This window comes from Meriones unguiculatus, chromosome 6 (genome assembly GCF_030254825.1).
Source record: "Meriones unguiculatus strain TT.TT164.6M chromosome 6, Bangor_MerUng_6.1, whole genome shotgun sequence".
Classification (NCBI taxonomy): Eukaryota; Metazoa; Chordata; class Mammalia; order Rodentia; family Muridae; genus Meriones; species Meriones unguiculatus.
This window is the reverse complement of record NC_083354.1, coordinates 20598805-20616205: the sequence shown is the minus strand read 5'-3', so window position 1 is coordinate 20616205 and position 17401 is coordinate 20598805. Positions and strand designations below refer to the sequence as shown.

General features: G+C 40.8%; 1 protein-coding gene across 5 annotated transcripts in view; it reads left to right on the top strand.

Annotated features, from left to right (window-relative positions):
- The window catches only part of Vps13c (vacuolar protein sorting 13 homolog C), a 149519-nt gene that overhangs the window by 95727 nt on the left and 36391 nt on the right, over positions 1-17401 (top strand). For all 5 annotated transcript variants that reach the window (XM_060384831.1, XM_060384833.1, XM_060384832.1 and 2 more), the window contains 14 exons: positions 915-1084; positions 2564-2811; positions 4065-4294; positions 5655-5747; positions 8499-8864; positions 9217-9303; positions 10508-10657; positions 10843-11107; positions 11490-11650; positions 12694-12815; positions 13439-13733; positions 15073-15462; positions 16368-16472; positions 17150-17314. In XM_060384831.1, the coding sequence (XP_060240814.1) occupies positions 915-1084; positions 2564-2811; positions 4065-4294; positions 5655-5747; positions 8499-8864; positions 9217-9303; positions 10508-10657; positions 10843-11107; positions 11490-11650; positions 12694-12815; positions 13439-13733; positions 15073-15462; positions 16368-16472; positions 17150-17314 (2847 nt within the window). The remainder of the gene's footprint in view (positions 1-914; positions 1085-2563; positions 2812-4064; positions 4295-5654; positions 5748-8498; positions 8865-9216; positions 9304-10507; positions 10658-10842; positions 11108-11489; positions 11651-12693; positions 12816-13438; positions 13734-15072; positions 15463-16367; positions 16473-17149; positions 17315-17401) is intronic.

Below are 17401 nucleotides of genomic sequence, written 5' to 3'. Positions count from 1 at the left end.
CCTATAAATACCCACAGTCTATATTTATTATAGATTTTTTTGTCCGGGTTCATGTGCATTTCATATGTTAATTTGCACTTTATAGTTTCCAGAAGTTGTACAATAGTCATACATTTTTACAGTTGAGCTTTGTGATAATATCTGTCAGTTACTCACTGAACTGCCCGAATTCCTAGTCTTTGGTGTTCATGCAAGCCTTAGCAAATGCCTTTAATGAGAGTGAAAGTTATGTATACTCTTCATTTCACTTAAGGATAATTCTTTTTCCTCCTTTTCCTCCCTAGCCTTAAAATGCTACAGCCATTTTTGGCTTCTTTTTGTAACCATACTCATTTAGACTCTGTCACTTTTCTTTTTGTGAATAACCCTCTTTCCCTGTCATATCTCACTTGCTTTATTTGAGACTTTTTTTTTAATTTTTTTAGGTCACACTTGTAGTGTGCCGTATCTTCCTTCACCTGTGTTTAGGCAGTATGCAGTTTGTGCTCTTAATGAGTCTCATCCAGCCACTTGGAGCTTCTCATTTTGCTTAGAAACGTGGAATACCTGAGCCTTTATCTAAAAACCACCCACTCCAGAACATCTGTATCAGGGATTGATTGGAAATGTCTCTGTATTACAGCTGTGCAACAGGTCATTTCTGTTGCTAGTTACACAAGTTTGTACATTACATCTGTGTTTATAAGTTAAAAGCATTCTAGATCATCTAAAATGTTGGCCAGTATACCCAGGGTACACACAGATGCGTGAGTGCACTCATGTACTCATCTGTGTTCACAGTACTCAGTTTCATATATGTGGTTCAGCCCTGAGAAACTTTTTTGCTTTTAAGCTTTGAATTAAGGAATGTGCATAAATGAACTTGTATAATGTTTAAAGATCATGTATTCCTTTGCTTGAAAAATATACTACAGGAGTCCAGACTTTCCTTTCATAATGACAGCTTCCGTCTTGGTGAGCTCAGACTCCACCTGATGGCTTCTACAGGGAAGATGTTCAAGGATGGGTCTATGGATGTCAGCCTTAAACTTAAGATGTGCACTCTTGATGATCTCCGAGAAGGAATTGAGAGAGCAACATCCAGGTTTGTGAGATCAGAGCTTGCTGCTCAGGGTTTCAGGTGGATGCTGGCCTGCCATTGTGAAGTGTGAGATCCTCAGGAGAGCCTCTCCTGTGCTCACATTTTCAGAAGTGAGTTGCAGGAAGGCAAAATGGTACTCTCTAATTACTCTGCTTCAAACTGTAAATGAAAGGGGAATTTATTAATAAAACAAAGTGCTGTCTTAACAATGAGAACTAAAGGAGATAAGAGTTTTAATGGTTAAATTAACATAGATTTGGAAGGTACTTTTCCAGATTATTGCCAGTAGGCAGAATTATTATTATTATTAATCATTGTTACCATTGTTATAGAATCCTTAAATTTGTGCATCCTTTTTTTTTTCTTGTTTACTTTGTCTTTCAAAACAATTCTGCAGAATTTCCTTCATTTTTTAGTAGGAATATATTCTGTGGCATCATCACGTTATCAACTCATTTTGAAAGATTAACTTGTATCAGTCAGGTATGAAATATGGAACTATGTAACTTAAATGGTATTTTTTATTACTTTCTCAAGTTATGAAATGTGTCGTATTTTGTACTTTTTTGTATGTGAACGACTATGTTGCTCTTTAAACTTGTACAGCAGTGACTATTTTCTGGATTCTGCTGAATCCTGTAGTTTTCAGAGAAATGAACAAATAAGGAAAGCTGCTATCTCGCAACCAGGTTTTCTTTTTTTTTTTAATAATTTATTTAATTTTATTTTATGTGCATTAGTGTGAAGGTGTCAGATCCGTTAGAAATGGCATTACAGACGGTTGTGAACTGCCATGTGGGTTCTGGGAATTGAACCCAGGTTCTTTGGAAGAGCAGACGGTGCTCTTAACTACTGAGCCATCTCTCCAGCCCCTCAACCAGGTTTTCTGGTTACAAATTTCATGGCCAGGGAAGCTGTTCAGAGCGCTTTAGGCAATTGTGTTTGATGGATTGATAGATACATTGATTACTTGATTGGTTATTGATAAAATCACCAGCACTTGTGAGGCTGTATAGGAACCATCACTGTAGATACTAATAAACACTTGTCGATTTGGGTTGCATTGAGTGCTATGTGAATAAATCCTATAGGGTAATCAAATTATGTAGACAAAATCTTCCAGGGAGGTTTTATTTAGTAGAATAAAGAGGTTGTGTTATATTGTGAGGGACTGCAATCATGCATTGCTAATTGTCTAAGGTCATTTTCAGTAGTCATCAGTTTCTCTGGAATTGCATTATAATTACAGAATATCCCGTAATTGCTTAATCACATGAATCTTTCTTTGGAGATTAGGCAACCATGCTTTGGTTACTAATTGGGTGATTAGGTTCTAATTAGCACTGTTGTATTTTCTATTCAGATTAGAAACTGAAAGGTGAAAGAAAGATGATTAAAATGCAGGGGAACATTTTCATTCCTTTGTTATCTTAGTAGGAGAAAAAAAGGGGTAAAATAATGAATGGCATGTTTTTTCTTCAGGATGATTGACAAAAAGGATGACCAAGACAGCAACAGTTCTATGATTGATGTAAGTTATAGACAAGATAAAAATGGAAGCCAGATCGATGCCGTTCTCGACAAGCTGTATGTGTGTGCCAGTGTGGAGTTTCTGATGACCGTGGCTGATTTCTTCATTAAAGCAGTGCCTCAGAGTACAGAAAACAAAGCAAAAGAAATACAGATTCCATCAAGACAGACTGCCATGGGAAGAGTCAAGATGGAGAAAGGTTAGGAGAACTTACCTGTTAGTCCTGAATAAAGATGTTTGTAAATTTTTTTAAAGATTTATTTATTTATTATTTATACAGTATTTTGCCTGCATGTATGCCTGCAGGCCAGAACAGGGCATCAGATCTCATCATAGATGGCTGTGAGCCACCATGTTGTTGCTGAGAATTGAACTTGGGACCTCTGGAAGAGCAGCCAGTGGTCTTAACTTCTGAGCCATCTCTTTGGCGCCCCGAAGATGTCTGTATTTCAACAATAATTAGAAACAGGAGGACACAGAGGTGGAGAATGTGAGGAAGTAAATGTTTTTAAGCAAGGTGCGATAGACATGTTCTGCCGTAGGGTGGGAACTGCTCTGGCTCCATTCAGTTTTCTTCATCCAGAAACAGAGGGAGTCAACCAGTCAGTGGTAGACTACCTGCCTTATAAACAAGAATCATCTAATCAAACAAAGTACATGGAAGAATTCTAGTGCATCAATGGGCAATAGACAAGCTAGAAGGAGGAGGTGGAGACAGGGAAGGACAAGGCATGCCTGACCCAGAAGCCCCTGTGGTTCCGTAGACTCTGAGCAAGCCTGTGAGTGCCTAGAGTAGGGGAACGGTGAAGCCATTTCCAAGTTGGTAGTTTTTATATTTCAGCTTTTTGAAATAGATTGGTGATTTTCTCTGTTCAACTTTAAATTATTTTAAGGTCAGATATTTTGTTTTTGTTTCCTTTGACGTAAAACACGGCAAAGTTGCAAACTGAGCATGTATTGGCAAGACTGGAATATTATTTTGTCATTTGCTATGGTATTATTTATAGGGGTCATACCCGATACTGCTGGGCTTACTTCTGTAAGTTTGTACTGCAGGCCATATGGCATGGGGAGTGGTCTTTTGGGTGAAACGGAAGTAAACTGGTGACTGAGGTTAGTCTTCGTCACCAGAGGCGCTTTTCCTCGCGGCTTGCTCTGTTTTCTGTTCTGAGCCCTGCAGCGTTACTCCATACATCGTGTGCTTGTCTGTGCACTCTCCTGACCTGCATCCCAAGAAACTTCCAAATGTGTCACTTCTAAAAGATCCAAGTAGGAGTGACCATCTTTGGCCAGATTTCTAATTGTTTTATTTATCTATCTACCTACCTACCTACTTGTCTGTCTGTCTGTCTGTCTCTCTTTCTCTCTATCTATTTGTGCAGAATCAGCAATGGATAAATGACCCATTATGAAGATTTATATTAAAATTTTTCTTCCCTGCTGTTTCTTCAGATGATTCTGTGAGGCCGAACATGACTTTGAAGGCCATGATCACAGACCCAGAAGTGGTATTTGTTGCCAACCTGACAAAGGCCGACGCGCCTGCTCTGACCGCCTCATTCCAGTGTAACCTTTCCCTCTCCACGTCCAAACTCGAGCAGATGATGGAAGCCTCTGTGAGAGACCTGAAAGTGCTCGCCTGCCCCTTCCTGAGAGAAAGGAGAGGGAAGAGCATCACTACGGTGAGAGAGACTGTGGACAGTGGCGGTGAAGCCCGTGAGAGGGTGGAATCCTAGGCTCTGCCGGGGAGAGCTCTGCTGGACACCGCAGACTCAGCTTTCTGCGATGTTAGGAAGCTGAGCCATGATCCTCGTGACAGAAGTAGGGCTGCCTCCAGGAGAACTCTGTATTGTTACATTTCTGTTGGATAGATCTTGAATTTTATCAGGACCCAGTGTGGTTTCCCCCCCCCCCCCCAGCTTTTTATTTGTTCTTTGGAGTAAAACCAATGAGTAAATAAAAAACCAAACTTGATATAAAAAAATTCAGTTGGAGTCATGTGACCAAAAGAGACAGTTGTATTCTGTTTTTAAAAGTTAATTTAAGTGGTGCTTTGCATTATTACTGAAATTTGTAATTTTAATTACCTTAGTTAAACCAATTAATTTTTAGTGTCATAGCTGTAAGTTTATGGTAAGAAAATGTTATATTGCTTGACTCACGTGCAGCACTGATTTAAATTTGAGGAATTTTTGAGCTATGTCCTGTGCAGCAGGGAGTGAAGCCTAAGCTTCTGTACTTGGTCATGAATTATTCTTTGATAAGTCATTGTTTACATGCCATAGAAAATGGATAGCGATCACGCCATTGAAGACAGGTTCTAATTAAACACTGCCAAAGTTACACCACTGTCACCTATTATGAGGTAAAGTTACTTCATATTTTTAATGATATATGTAAGATTCCAGGCTTCATAGTTCAATACTCATCAAGACTGAAGATGAGGTTTGTTCTCAGAAGGACCCTATCTGTGGTGTTCACAAGTCTGTTAGTCTCCATGAATCGTCATATCCTAGCCACACCCTTGGTGGTAGCTCCTGTTTATAGTTATCTCAAAGCTACATTTTCTGCAGGTCTTCCTTTAGAGTAATAGTTCTCAACCTGTAGTTTGCAACCCCTGTCGGGGTCTTATGTCAGATATCCTGCTTATCAGATATTTACATCACAATTCAGAAGAGTAGCGAAACTACAGCTGTGAAGTAGCAAGGAAAATAATTGTAAGGTTGGAGCTCACTGCACCGTGAAGAACAATATTAAAGGGAATGTTATTAGGGAGGTTGAGAACACTGGTTTAGCTGATGTTTTAACAAGCAGGAACTGCTTTGGGATAGTTAACCTGCATCCTTCAGTCCTTCTTTTCGGAGTGGTGACCTTTCTTAGCACTATTTAAAGTCCTTGAAGCACCCAGCTCTGTCGCGAGCTTTGCCGAGAGCCTCAGCTGATGTGCCTCTGCCTGTGGTAAAGCTAGTCTGGGTCTGTAAGTGTGCGGCACATAATGGATCTGTTACTGGGAGAACGTGACCTTCATTTTTCTGTTTCTAGGTGTTGCAGCCCTGCTCCTTATTTATGGAAAAGTGTACGTGGTCTTCAGGAAAACAAAACATTAATATTATGGTTAAAGAATTTGTAATTAAGGTTGGTGCCTCATACACATTCTTTGGCTGAAGTTTATGTAGTATTGTATATTTTCAGTGCTTTGCAACAGTGTCTTGGCGTCTCACAACCCTTGCATTATTCCTGGGCACTTTCTTGGTAATTGGAATAGCTCTGTGATTCAAACATTTTTTTTTCTTTCATACACATGCTTATTTGTGTTGTTTTGAAAAGAACACTTTTTGAAATAATTTTATAAATATTTTTGTTTTTATTGCTGTGTGTCCGCGCACACGAGAGTGTGCATGTGTGCATATGTGTGTGTGTATACATATTCCGTGGCACCATGTGGAGTTCAAAGGATAACTTTGTGGAGTCAGTTCTTTCTTTCTGCTGTGTTTCTCAGGGATTGAACTCAGGCTGACCGACTTGCACGACAAGACTTTATCCACTGAGCTATCTCACCTGCCTGTAATAATACCTTCTATCTGTACACATGATGAGAGTTTCTTTTTTTCTATTCTATTGCATGTATGTGTGCGTGGCGGGGGGTGTTATAGGAGGGAAGAACAGAGCTGGGTGGGAAAGGAAGGGAATGAGAATAGTGAGATGAAGTTGAGATTATTTGTGGTTATTTGGCTTTTGTTAGCTATTTAATTTGATTCAGTCTAATAACTATGTGGTTAAATATTCTGTTTGGCTTACAGATATGCAGGTGGCAGGTATATACTTGAGATGAATGATTAGGATTTATTGTGTTTTAAACCCTTTTGTAAAGTACTGAAAGAAAAACCCTCCAGTATTTTCTACTAGCATTCAGATTCTGTTTTTCCATTTTTATGTATTACTCTGTGAGTGTTGTGTGCATGGTGAGGCAGAGGTTGGCCTTTGATTTGTTTCTCTTTAGTTTTTTGAAACGCTGTCTCTTATGTAACGTGTAGCCCATTGGTTGGCTGCATTGGCTGGTCAGCAGGCTCCCTGGTCCTGCCACTCCTGTCCTTTTATGTGGCTGCTTGAGATCCAGGCTCAGGTCTTCTTGCTTTTACAGAGATCACTTCACACAGCAGTCCCTCTCCAGCCTGCCCTTTATATTCTTTAAGCTGACTTTGTGCCCATTTGCAAGTGGAAAATGGAGAAGCATTCTGTTTTTCTTTTTTCCGGACTCTGAAAAAAATGAAGGGGTTTGTGCCAGTAACGATAGGAGCTTTGCTTTATAGGTCAGCGACAATGATTGAAATGAGGCTTAAATTGATTTAATCTGCAGTGTTGTGTAAATGACAGTACATTTTTCAGAATTTAAAAATTACTGGATTTTATTAAATTGCCTTAAATTGTGTTTTACTGACTAGTGAAATTACCAGTTCAAATATATAGAATGCTACATGGAGGAAAACCTCTTTGAATTAATAGTATTTTTTTTTCTAAGACACTAGGTTAACTTTTGGGATAATATATTTCATGTCTGTATGTATATTTATTTATTCAATAAACATTTTAACATTTTACTTTTGAGCAGGGTCTTACTTTGTAGCCCTAGATGGCCTTTAACTTATAGAGATCCCCCTGCCTCTGCCTCCCTAGTACTAGAATTAAAGCTGTTTGCCACCACACTCTACAAATATTTTCACCTTTACTGTGTGTTGAGGTCCTTTGTGGGCATTGGGTATCTATGGTTCTTGCATAGGAGAGAGTTAATGACATGGAGGAAGAAAAAGGAAATCAATGCAGGCAGCACACACAAGGTGCTGTTGGGAGAAAAAGCAAAGAGCGTTAAATCCAAACTAGAGCAAACCTAGGAAAAGCTGTCTGAAAGCTTGAATTGACTTTCCAAACTCGATAGATGGATGATTGGTGAAGAGGAGAAAAAGGTTATTTATTTAGAACTGGCAGTATGCGCAAAGGCAAAGTGTGAAGAAGTAGAAGTTAAGAACTTAGAAGGCGGGCCCTGAGCCTGCACAGATGGCGTGGCAGAGTGTAAGTCTGAGCGTCCACTAAGCTGCAGGTGACAGTCCTAAGACAAGGGAAAAACCAAGGCCTCAGCTGACGGTAGGTCAACAGCAGTGTGTGCTGGAATCTCCGTCTGGCGATGTCTAGCAGGAAGTGGGGGTTGTGAGGAATAAACAGTAGAGGAATCTATTTACCCTGATGCATTTTAAACTCTGGCTAGCCAGCTGAACAGGCTGTGGCTCACAAAGAGCTTTTGGCACCTAGCCAAGGAGAGTTTGAGTTTAGTTCAAGAAAGCTGGGGGTTTCTGGGGATTTTAACTTGGCAATGACTTGCCTAGGTTTGGCTTTAAAAACAGTTGTGCTGCTGTCATTTTGGTGGGTGGGCTGAGGGCCCTGCCTCGATTAAAGGTGTTATAGGAGTGAGAGTGACCCAGGGCATTCTCCAGAGATGAGTAGGTGTAAATCCTAGAACTTGGGGTGCAATGAAGTGGTCTCCATCTCAGCCTCCTGCTTCTGACCTTGAGTAGTGACTAGGAATACAGTGAAAAAGCTGGCTGTATATGTATATTTTTGTTGTTGCGTGTTCATGTGACATCATCTGATTCTGAATTATCAGTTTCTCCTTGGGGTTTCCACTGTTGACATAACATGAACTACTTGATTCCAGACAACTGAGCTGAAATCCTATGTAGTTCGTTGAATTCCTATTTTCTTATTTTTCCTTTGTCCAGAATTTAATGTACTTAAATGTAAGTTACTTAAGTTTTTTAACTTTTAAATCATGTGTTTTAATTCTCATTTGGGAAGGAATCTAGTGTAAACATTTTTCTGCTCTCCTTTTTAAAGATTTCACCTATAATCCTTAATACTGTGATGACAATCATGGCTGCTATGGCTCCAAAGACCAAAGAAGATGAATCGAAAGACACAGCTAAAGAGATGGACAATCTCTGGGCCGTCAAACCCATCACTGATTATAACTCTTGGTTTCTTGGTGTTGACATGGCAACAGAAGTAACAGAAAATTTCAGAGACTTTGAGCATCCGCCGATAGAGGAAAATTGTGTGGTTGCTGTGGAGTCTGTTCAAGTCACCTTAGAATGTGGCCTTGGGCATCGCACTGTGCCCTTGTTGTTGGCAGAGTCCAAGTTCTCTGGAAATATTAAAAACTGGACTTCTCTAATGGCTGCCGCTGCTGACATGACTCTGGAGGTATGGTCACATCGCCATCTCTAGAGCACAGGTGGGAGGTACCATGGCGGAGATGCATGGCTGTAGCAAGTCTCCCGTGATCAGATAGCACACGCTAGTGTTCAATGTGCTGGTGTAGGATTACATGTGATAATTATTCTTAAGGAGTCTCTTGCTATGTAATTTATAACAGTAGAGCAAAAGGAAGGGGGAACGACACTGTGTTTTGTGCAGGTTTCTTTAGGTGGGTTTTCAAATGGCTTTTGAGATCAAGCAGTAGCTTAATGTACTTTTATATATAATTAGATACTGATTATATAATTATATGATTAATGTTGAACAACCAAGTAATTGAAATTCTTCACCTTTTCAGGTTCACTATTATAATGAAACCCATGCTGTGTGGGAGCCACTGATTGAAAGAGTGGAGGGGAAAAAACCATGGAGCTTAAAGCTTAATGTAAGGAAGCCAGTGCTCTGCATAGCGTCATGCCGAGAGTTGTCCTGACTAGCTTTTCAGTTCAGTTATTTTCAAGACTTGGTCTAAGGTCATGAATCCCCTTTAAGTACGTGAGGCCGTAACTCCTTTCACAGTAATAAGGAAACATCACACATAATTCTTATTCCTATTTTTCTCATGAATGTACAGTTGGGTTTTTGAGAGACTGAATACAGCTGAAAGAACTGAGGATTCATCTGCTTTCTTCAGGCATTCAAGATACTTGGCAAAAACTTTCTTGGTATTTATATTTTAAAGATAGTTTCCCATTAAAATGTTAACACATAATTTTTATTTTTAAATATTATTTTTTTCTCTTTTTTCATTTCTAATATAGTACATACTGGTAAATAAAACTCACTAATGGAACCTTTTGAATTAATAAGTGATTTTTAGGGACGAGTCGCCCCCAGTTGAGAATTAATATTATGATGAATTTTCTGATATTGATATTTCTTAGTATTTCAGAATTCTTGCTATCAAAGCATGTTTTCTCTCCTCCCCCCGGGGGACACAGAACTGTGAGATGTGTGCTGTTAACAGACCATCGTCACTTGCCTCACTGTGGTCACTGATGGAGTAGTCACACATAGACACTTGCGTAGCAAATTCTTTTTTAAAGATGGTGACTCACTTACCTTGGATCCCGGTTCCTCCTGACTAAAGTAGAGATGGCATCTAGTCTGCCTCTCCCTGGCGTAAGGAGACTGAAAAAGAATATGTAACAAAGGTTTTGAAGTACTATTGGAATGAAAATGTGAATGTTATTTGCAGTAAATTTAATCCAAAAGCGTACCATGTTATTTACCAAAAAAGTAGTAGGAAAAATCCTCTTGTCTCCAGAGGACTCTTCTAGCCTTTGGAGTCTCCTTCGATTGCCGACTAACACAGACCCAGGCTAGGAGGCATGCTAGGAGCTAGCTTGCCCTGGCAACGAGTCCGATGGTGCAGCTGCTCCTCACAATGGCAGCATGTTGAGCATTTCCTTTCCATGGCCTATGTGCGGAGAGATGACTGCCATTCCTTGCTGAATCACAGGGACATGGTTGAAAATGAGACCTTGAGGACCTGTATTGTAAAAGAGCCAGTTCAGCTGAATCCCTCACTGTTGAGCTTTTAAAAGTTGGCTGGTAACTTACATTCTGTATGTTCTTTATCTTCCTAGGTGAAGAAGAACCCAATCCAGGATAAAAGTTTGATACCAGGAGATGACTTTATTCCTGAGCCACAAATGGCAATTCATATTTCTTCAGGAGCTACAATGAATATCACAATATCTAAAAGTTGTCTCAATGTTTTCAACAATTTAGCAAAAGTATGTGTGATTCTAATTTGAAACATCTCATGTAGGATTTAAAAAAAGGAAATGTGTATGGGTTGTTTTTTGTTTTTTTTTTTTTTTTTTTGTCATCAAAATAAATTTCAGAAAGCAGGTAGCTGTGGAAAAGTGCTCGTGAGAAATACATTGCTGAGGTTGTACTGTGCTGTGTTCCCTTGCAGGGTTTCTCCGAGGGAGCGGCTTCTACTTTTGACTACTCTCTGAAAGACAGGGCTCCTTTTACAGTGAGAAACGCCCTGGGTATTCCCATGAAGGTGCAGCCCAATCGCAACCTCAGGGTAATGGGTTCCCCCGAGAAGAGCGACGTTTATGACGTGGATGCCGGGCAGCATTTGGAGCTGGAATATGCCAGCCTGGAACCCTCCCGTCAAGGAAAGCTGACGGTTCTGAGCCGGCAGGAGAGTACCTTCTTCACACTGACCTTTGGTATGCCACGCTTTTTGGATCTTCGGAGCAATTGTGGGAATGGTGGCAGCTTTATTTTTGATAAATCATCCAGTACTATTTTGCCGAAGATATCCTGGGAGACATTCGTTAGGGGTTGCTATAAATAGTTGATAATTCACCTCATGGTTTCTTCTAAACATAAGATTGACCTTAATTAATAAATGTCTTATGAAGCCTGATTATTACTTACTATTCCCTAAATAATCAGTGGTACGTTTCAAAAAGAACGACCATTCAGTTAAGGGAGAAAGGTGGCCATAGTGAGATGTCTGAGATTTTCAGGGTAATGATACCATTATAGAGACATTATATTTATTAAACAGTACATACTTGTAATTCTCTTCCCCGTACTCTGCGTTAGTGCCACACGGTTATACAGAAGTGGGCAGTGTCCCCGTGGCCAGGCCTGGCCGGCGGCTGTATAACATACGGAATCCCAGTGCCAGCTGTTCTGACTCCGTGTTGGTGCAGATCGACGCAACCGAAGGGAACAAGGTGGTGACTCTCCGCTCGCCTCTGCAGGTAATGCTGTAAGGGAGCATGCGCCTCTCGGGGTGTGCCAGGCAGGGTTCAGATCCTGCACCTCTTGGGGTGTGTCAGGCAGAGGTCAGATGTTTGGCTGAGCTTGGGAGGTGCAGCAAAGCTTGCCGAGCACCTCTGATTACCCAGAAGTAAATGGCAAAGCGAAGCAGCCTCTGCCACTATCCTGCTCTCTTAACGTGGTTTATTCTAAATGACGTGAAAAGTGGTTTCATTTATTTGTTTTTTGAGTCCGGTTTTACTGCTTTGTAAACCATAAGCACTCACTAAGTTCCTTGAGAGATTTGGAACACTTAAACGTCTAGACATTGTTCTGTTCCTGTAGGGATTTTGAACTGAGATACTGTAATTATGGTTGATTGTCAAGTAGGATAGCCTCCAGTTCTCTCAGAATGTCATTGCTTGAGGCTGTGTTTTTCAGTGTGTGGGAGGTGTTTGCGATGACCTATCCTCACGTAAAACAAACAAACAAAAACATTTTAATGTATGTGAACATTTTCCTTTCTACCTTTATGGTTGTACCAACCCTCGTAGTCTTCGCAGCATTGACTACAGGCTTCATTCGGTGTGTGTCAGTGTGAAGAACATTTCTCCCCACCTGACCACACAGATGGATGGGAACTATTCTACATTTTGGATCCTGTTACTTCTTAGGTCGCTGTTAGCCGCAGCACACTGCACAGTGCAGTCAGGAAAAGAGCTCCACGGCTTTGCTCATTTCTTTGTCACATGTGTGTTCATGGGAGGTTGTGATGAGAAAACATGGCTGAAATCTTCAGGAGTGGTGCGTCCTTAAGGGCAGCATAGACTAACAACATACCCACTTGATATGTAGCTGACGTGGCAATGCTGACTTTGAACTGTTAATATGTAACACTTAGATACTTAAATATTGTTGTTAGCCAATGGAAACATTCCAATATTAAGTTGAACCTTTTTAGATCTAAAATAAATGTGTGTGCTGCTAATGCGTTTAAAAAAAAACTTACATGTCATTAAAAACATTTATATATCCTTTCCAACAGATTAAAAACCACTTTTCAATAGCATTTATCATCTACAAATTTGTCAAGAATGTTAAGCTGTTGGAGCGTATTGGAATAGCCAGACCTGAGGAAGAGTTCCACGTCCCTTTGGATTCCTATAGGTGCGCCTGTCTGTGCTGTGCTAGCTTCCAAATGGGATGGTGGTCAGCAGAGCTGGGGTGGATGGGCAGCACTGCCAAAGGCGGTGAGGGTCTTGGAAGGGTGCCGGGGGCGGAGCGCGGAAGGTGAATGTGCACAGTTAGCGTAGGGAATGTAGAAATACCGCAGTGAAGCCTGTTAATTCATACAGCTAATGTGGGTTGTTGATTAAATAAATAAACAAATGTTATAAAAGAAAGTAAACCATGTATTCTTAATTTTATGACTGGATCTCTGTTTTAGGGAGAGAGGTGTCCCAGCCATACAGCAGCCATTTTTACAATACATATGAGTTTATTCTTTTGATCAGAAATACATATTACTTTTGAATTTATAGTATAAACTCTTGATCTGATATTTGATATTTTGTAATTTTCTAAGTTATATATTTTATTAGCTTGCCCTTATAGTCAAAATGAAAATATTTCAAGTTGTCCTTCCTCTGAGGGGTAGCTGTCCCTTTGGGCACATTCTGGACTTTCTTAGCAGTGGTGCCTGCATTTGTAAGAATATCAGTGCCCACCTTTTGGAGTCGCTGCAAAGGACCTGAGGTTCTTTTCCTCACCTTCCGTCAAAACCTCTGTAGGTGCCAGTTGTACGTTCAGCCGGCTGGCAGCTTGGAGCAGCAGTACTCACAGTCCACCACGTACATTTCCTGGAAGGAAGAGCTGCACCGCAGCAGGGAGGTCAGGTGCATGCTGCAGTGCCCCTCAGCAGAGGTCAACTTCCTGCCGCTCATCGTGAACACCGTCGCCCTGCCCGATGAGCTGAGCTACATCAGTGCCCACGGGGAAGACTGGGACCCAGCCTACATCATCCATCTCCACCCTCCTCTCACCTTGCGGAACCTTCTGCCATATTCGCTAAGATACTTGCTGGAGGTGCGTGTCTTGTGTTTTCATTATTCTTTATTTATAATATTTATTTATAATGTTTATTACTATTATTGTACAAAGTGAATTCTTGTTGTGTTTCGTGGTGTTAGTTTAAGGTGGTGGCTCATATTTTTAAGCTGTGTTCGTTACAGCTAACCTGGCATAGCACTGACAGTTAGGCCTTACACTGTTTACTCTCTGTGTGTTAGCATGTGTGGATCCTCACAGTGGCCTCTGTAGTGGGTGCAGTCCTTTTGACCTTTTCACTGAGTCACAGAGGGATCAAGTGTCTCATCCAACATCCTCCTCCTAGCGGTGGTGAAGCTGGGATTCCAACCTCAGCAGCTCAGCTTTCCAAACCCTGCCACTTTCCCCTGCTGTGCCTGTCACAGAACCTCATCCATCTTTTCATTATGTTGCCTTATTACTTAAAGGGAGAGAAAAATGCAAATAGAAATATCTCATCCTGATGTTTTTGCCTTACAGTTTATGCTGGAAATAAAATCCACTTTCTGCTATGTGGGTATATGAGATGTTATAATTATTTTTGTATGTGCTATGATGTTTTAAAATGCAATGGCCTTAGGGAGTGTTTTGGAACCTAAATGATTCCTTTTCTTTATCAAACAATGGTCCATTCCTGAGTTATGGAGACAGAAGTTAATTAAGAAGGCCGCAGTAAAGAATCCCAGTCTCTATCACCAGCATTCAAATTTTAAAAGGTTTATTTTCTGTTTTTAAGTGTGTGTACATGTGAGTGCAGTGTCCAAGGGGTCCAGAAGAAGGTTGGATTTCCTGGAGTTGGGAGTTACAAGCTGTTGGAAGCGACTGGGTGTGGATGCTGGGAGCTGAACTCAGGTCCTGTGCAAGACCAGTATTGCTGAGCCATCTCTCCAGCCCTCGTGTTCATTTTGAAAGCAGAGCCACCTTGCTTGGCCTGCCTTTCTTGATTCCATACATGTAGTAGCCATGAGCCCTGACCTTGGAACAGAGAGGAGAAACTGATGTCCTTTCATTGAAGTGGCTCATTTTATAATCCAGCGCTAATGGAAAAAGCTGGGGTCCCAGATCCAGTCTTTGATTCTTGGCGTAGACAATAGATTTTTTTTTTTTTCAAAACTTAGAATGGCTTGCCTACAGACTTAACAAGAAGAAACCCCCACTGTGGACGTGATAGAGTGTTCCCTTTGGAGTCCTTAGCAATTGCTGGGAATTTCTAACATATAAGCGTGGTTGGATTTGGTGTTCAGCCTTCCTTGGTAGGATATTTAGCATTGTCTTAAATACGGATTTTGTTATTTAAGAATTGTGGCTGGTAAGCTTGGTTTTGTGTGGTTGTTTTTAGGGAACTGCAGAAACCCACGAGCTGGCAGAAGGCAGCGCTGCTGACGTCCTCCACTCACGAATCAGCGGCGAGATCATGGAGCTAGTCCTGGTGAAATACCTGGGCAAGAACTGGAATGGACACTTCCGCATTTGCGACACACTTCCCGAGTTCTTCCTCGTGTGTTTTTCCTCAGACACAGCGGAAGTGATGACAGTTGACTTGTCAGTACACGTTAGGCGAATTGGCTGCCGGATGGAGCTGTCTGTCTTCAGTCCCTATTGGCTAATCAACAAAACTACTCGGGTTCTCCAGTATCGCTCTGAGGAGATACATGCTAAACATCCAGCCGATTTCAGGGACATCATTTTATTCTCTTTCAAGAAGAAGAACATTTTTAGCAAAAATAAGGTATGCTCTAGCAAGTTAAAATAGGAAAGCTATAAATCTAGAGACTTGGGGATCCAAAAGCTTGCTTGGCTGTGTGTGAATTAAGTCCAATGAGATTTTAAAGGCTGCAGATTCCAGCTGGGCGTTAGGAACTCCCAGCAGCAATCAGCTGATGCAGGGCTCCCCATTCTTCAGGCGCTGCAGGACCACTGCATTATTGAAGTCCTGCCTGGTGGACTTTATTTTATAGCTTTATTTTATTCACTGTCATAGTGCTGGTGTGGCATGAGAAAACACACAGCAGTTGAATTGGCCTGTATCAGATGCACCTCCCTATACTTCCTAAGCTAGCCTTTAGAGAAGACGCCTAGGCTTTTATGGTCAGTACACAACCCTAGGCTTTTATGTATGCTCTGCCCTTTACCCCGATTGCTAATCCCTCCAACTCTGTTCTCCCCGGTCTCATCTTATCCATCCTTAGACACTGCTCATCATTAATGGAGAGAAGGTTTTCTGCTTACAGTGACTCCACATACCCCAGGCATGTTGCCTGCAGTCATGGGTCTCAGATCTCAGTTATTGTCACCTAGATAGCTTTAGAGTTGCTTGCTGAGTCCTGTCTATGGGTTAACTTTTGTGGGTCTGGGTAGAGCCCGACTGTCTGTAACAGAGTCCCATAGCACTTGAACAACATGAAAACGTGAAAGCTGTGCTTAAGTACATTAATTTTAATTAAATAATTTAGAGACAAATTTACATTCATTGCTGAGGTGAATGGGAAGGTCAGAGCTATACCTCTATTCTTTGACTATATTTTTCTGTGTCTCAAGATACTGGAGTTTCCAGAAGTCTAGCAGTTTTTATAAAAGCAGTGAAATTAATACCATTCTTTAGGCTTCTTACATGTTATGTTTTCTCCGGTGTAGGTACAGTTAAAAATTTCAACAAGTGCCTGGTCCAGTGGTTTCTCATTGGATACCGTGGGAAGCTATGGGTGTGTGAAGTGCCCTGCCACCAATATGGAATACCTGGTAAGAACATTCGCTTTGGCTTCATATACATTTCCACACTCCAGTAAGTAAGCCGGCTCCTAAAGTGAACAGAGCTCTCAAGTCAACTATTCTATGGAGGACTGTCTGTAGATTTCTGTGATTACTGTGTCAAAACAGAACTTGAATTTGCCAAAATTTAAACAGGGGGTTGAATCCATTGGAGTGGGCAACTTGGTTTCTGTTCAAGATACACGAAAATCTTTACTCCATATACCCCATCAATGAAGTCTTAAATCTTAAGCTTGACTACTTTGAAAATTTAAATAATCTGATGTCATGTAACCCACTTACTACTGCTTCATAACTCTAATTTTATTGGTAACCGAAAAATAAAATTTGAGCCTACTAACTATAACACAATTAACATTTGGATTAATAAGAAGTAACAAAAAGCTAGACAGTAAATCTGTTATTGCAAGTTATTATTGATATGGTGATCTGTGTTCTGCTGTTGATTTCTGATAAAGCTGATGTAAGAAACCAGGTCTTTGTGTGTGTGTGAGAGAGAGAAATGATGGTAGAATACAGCTTTTATTAGTTGCTTTATTTAACAATTCTTCTCTAGATATTTCAAGTTATGTGTGTGTGACATATGTCTTTATTTTTGACACTGAATAAAGAGCAGGAGAACAATCTCGTTTGTTTCCTTCCCTCAGGTCGGGGTTAGCATCAAAATGAGCAGTTTTAACCTCTCACGGATAGTCACTCTGACCCCCTTCTGGACTGTTGCAAACAAGTCTTCTTTAGAGCTAGAAGTTGGAGAGATTGGCCCTGATGATTCCATACCAACCAACAAGTGGCACTATGTCGCTTCTTCAGAGGTAAACTTCCCTCCCTAAATATGCCTGATTTCTAAAATGTGTAGATAAATAGGAACATGTAAATGTGAATCTTGTTACACCGTCTCA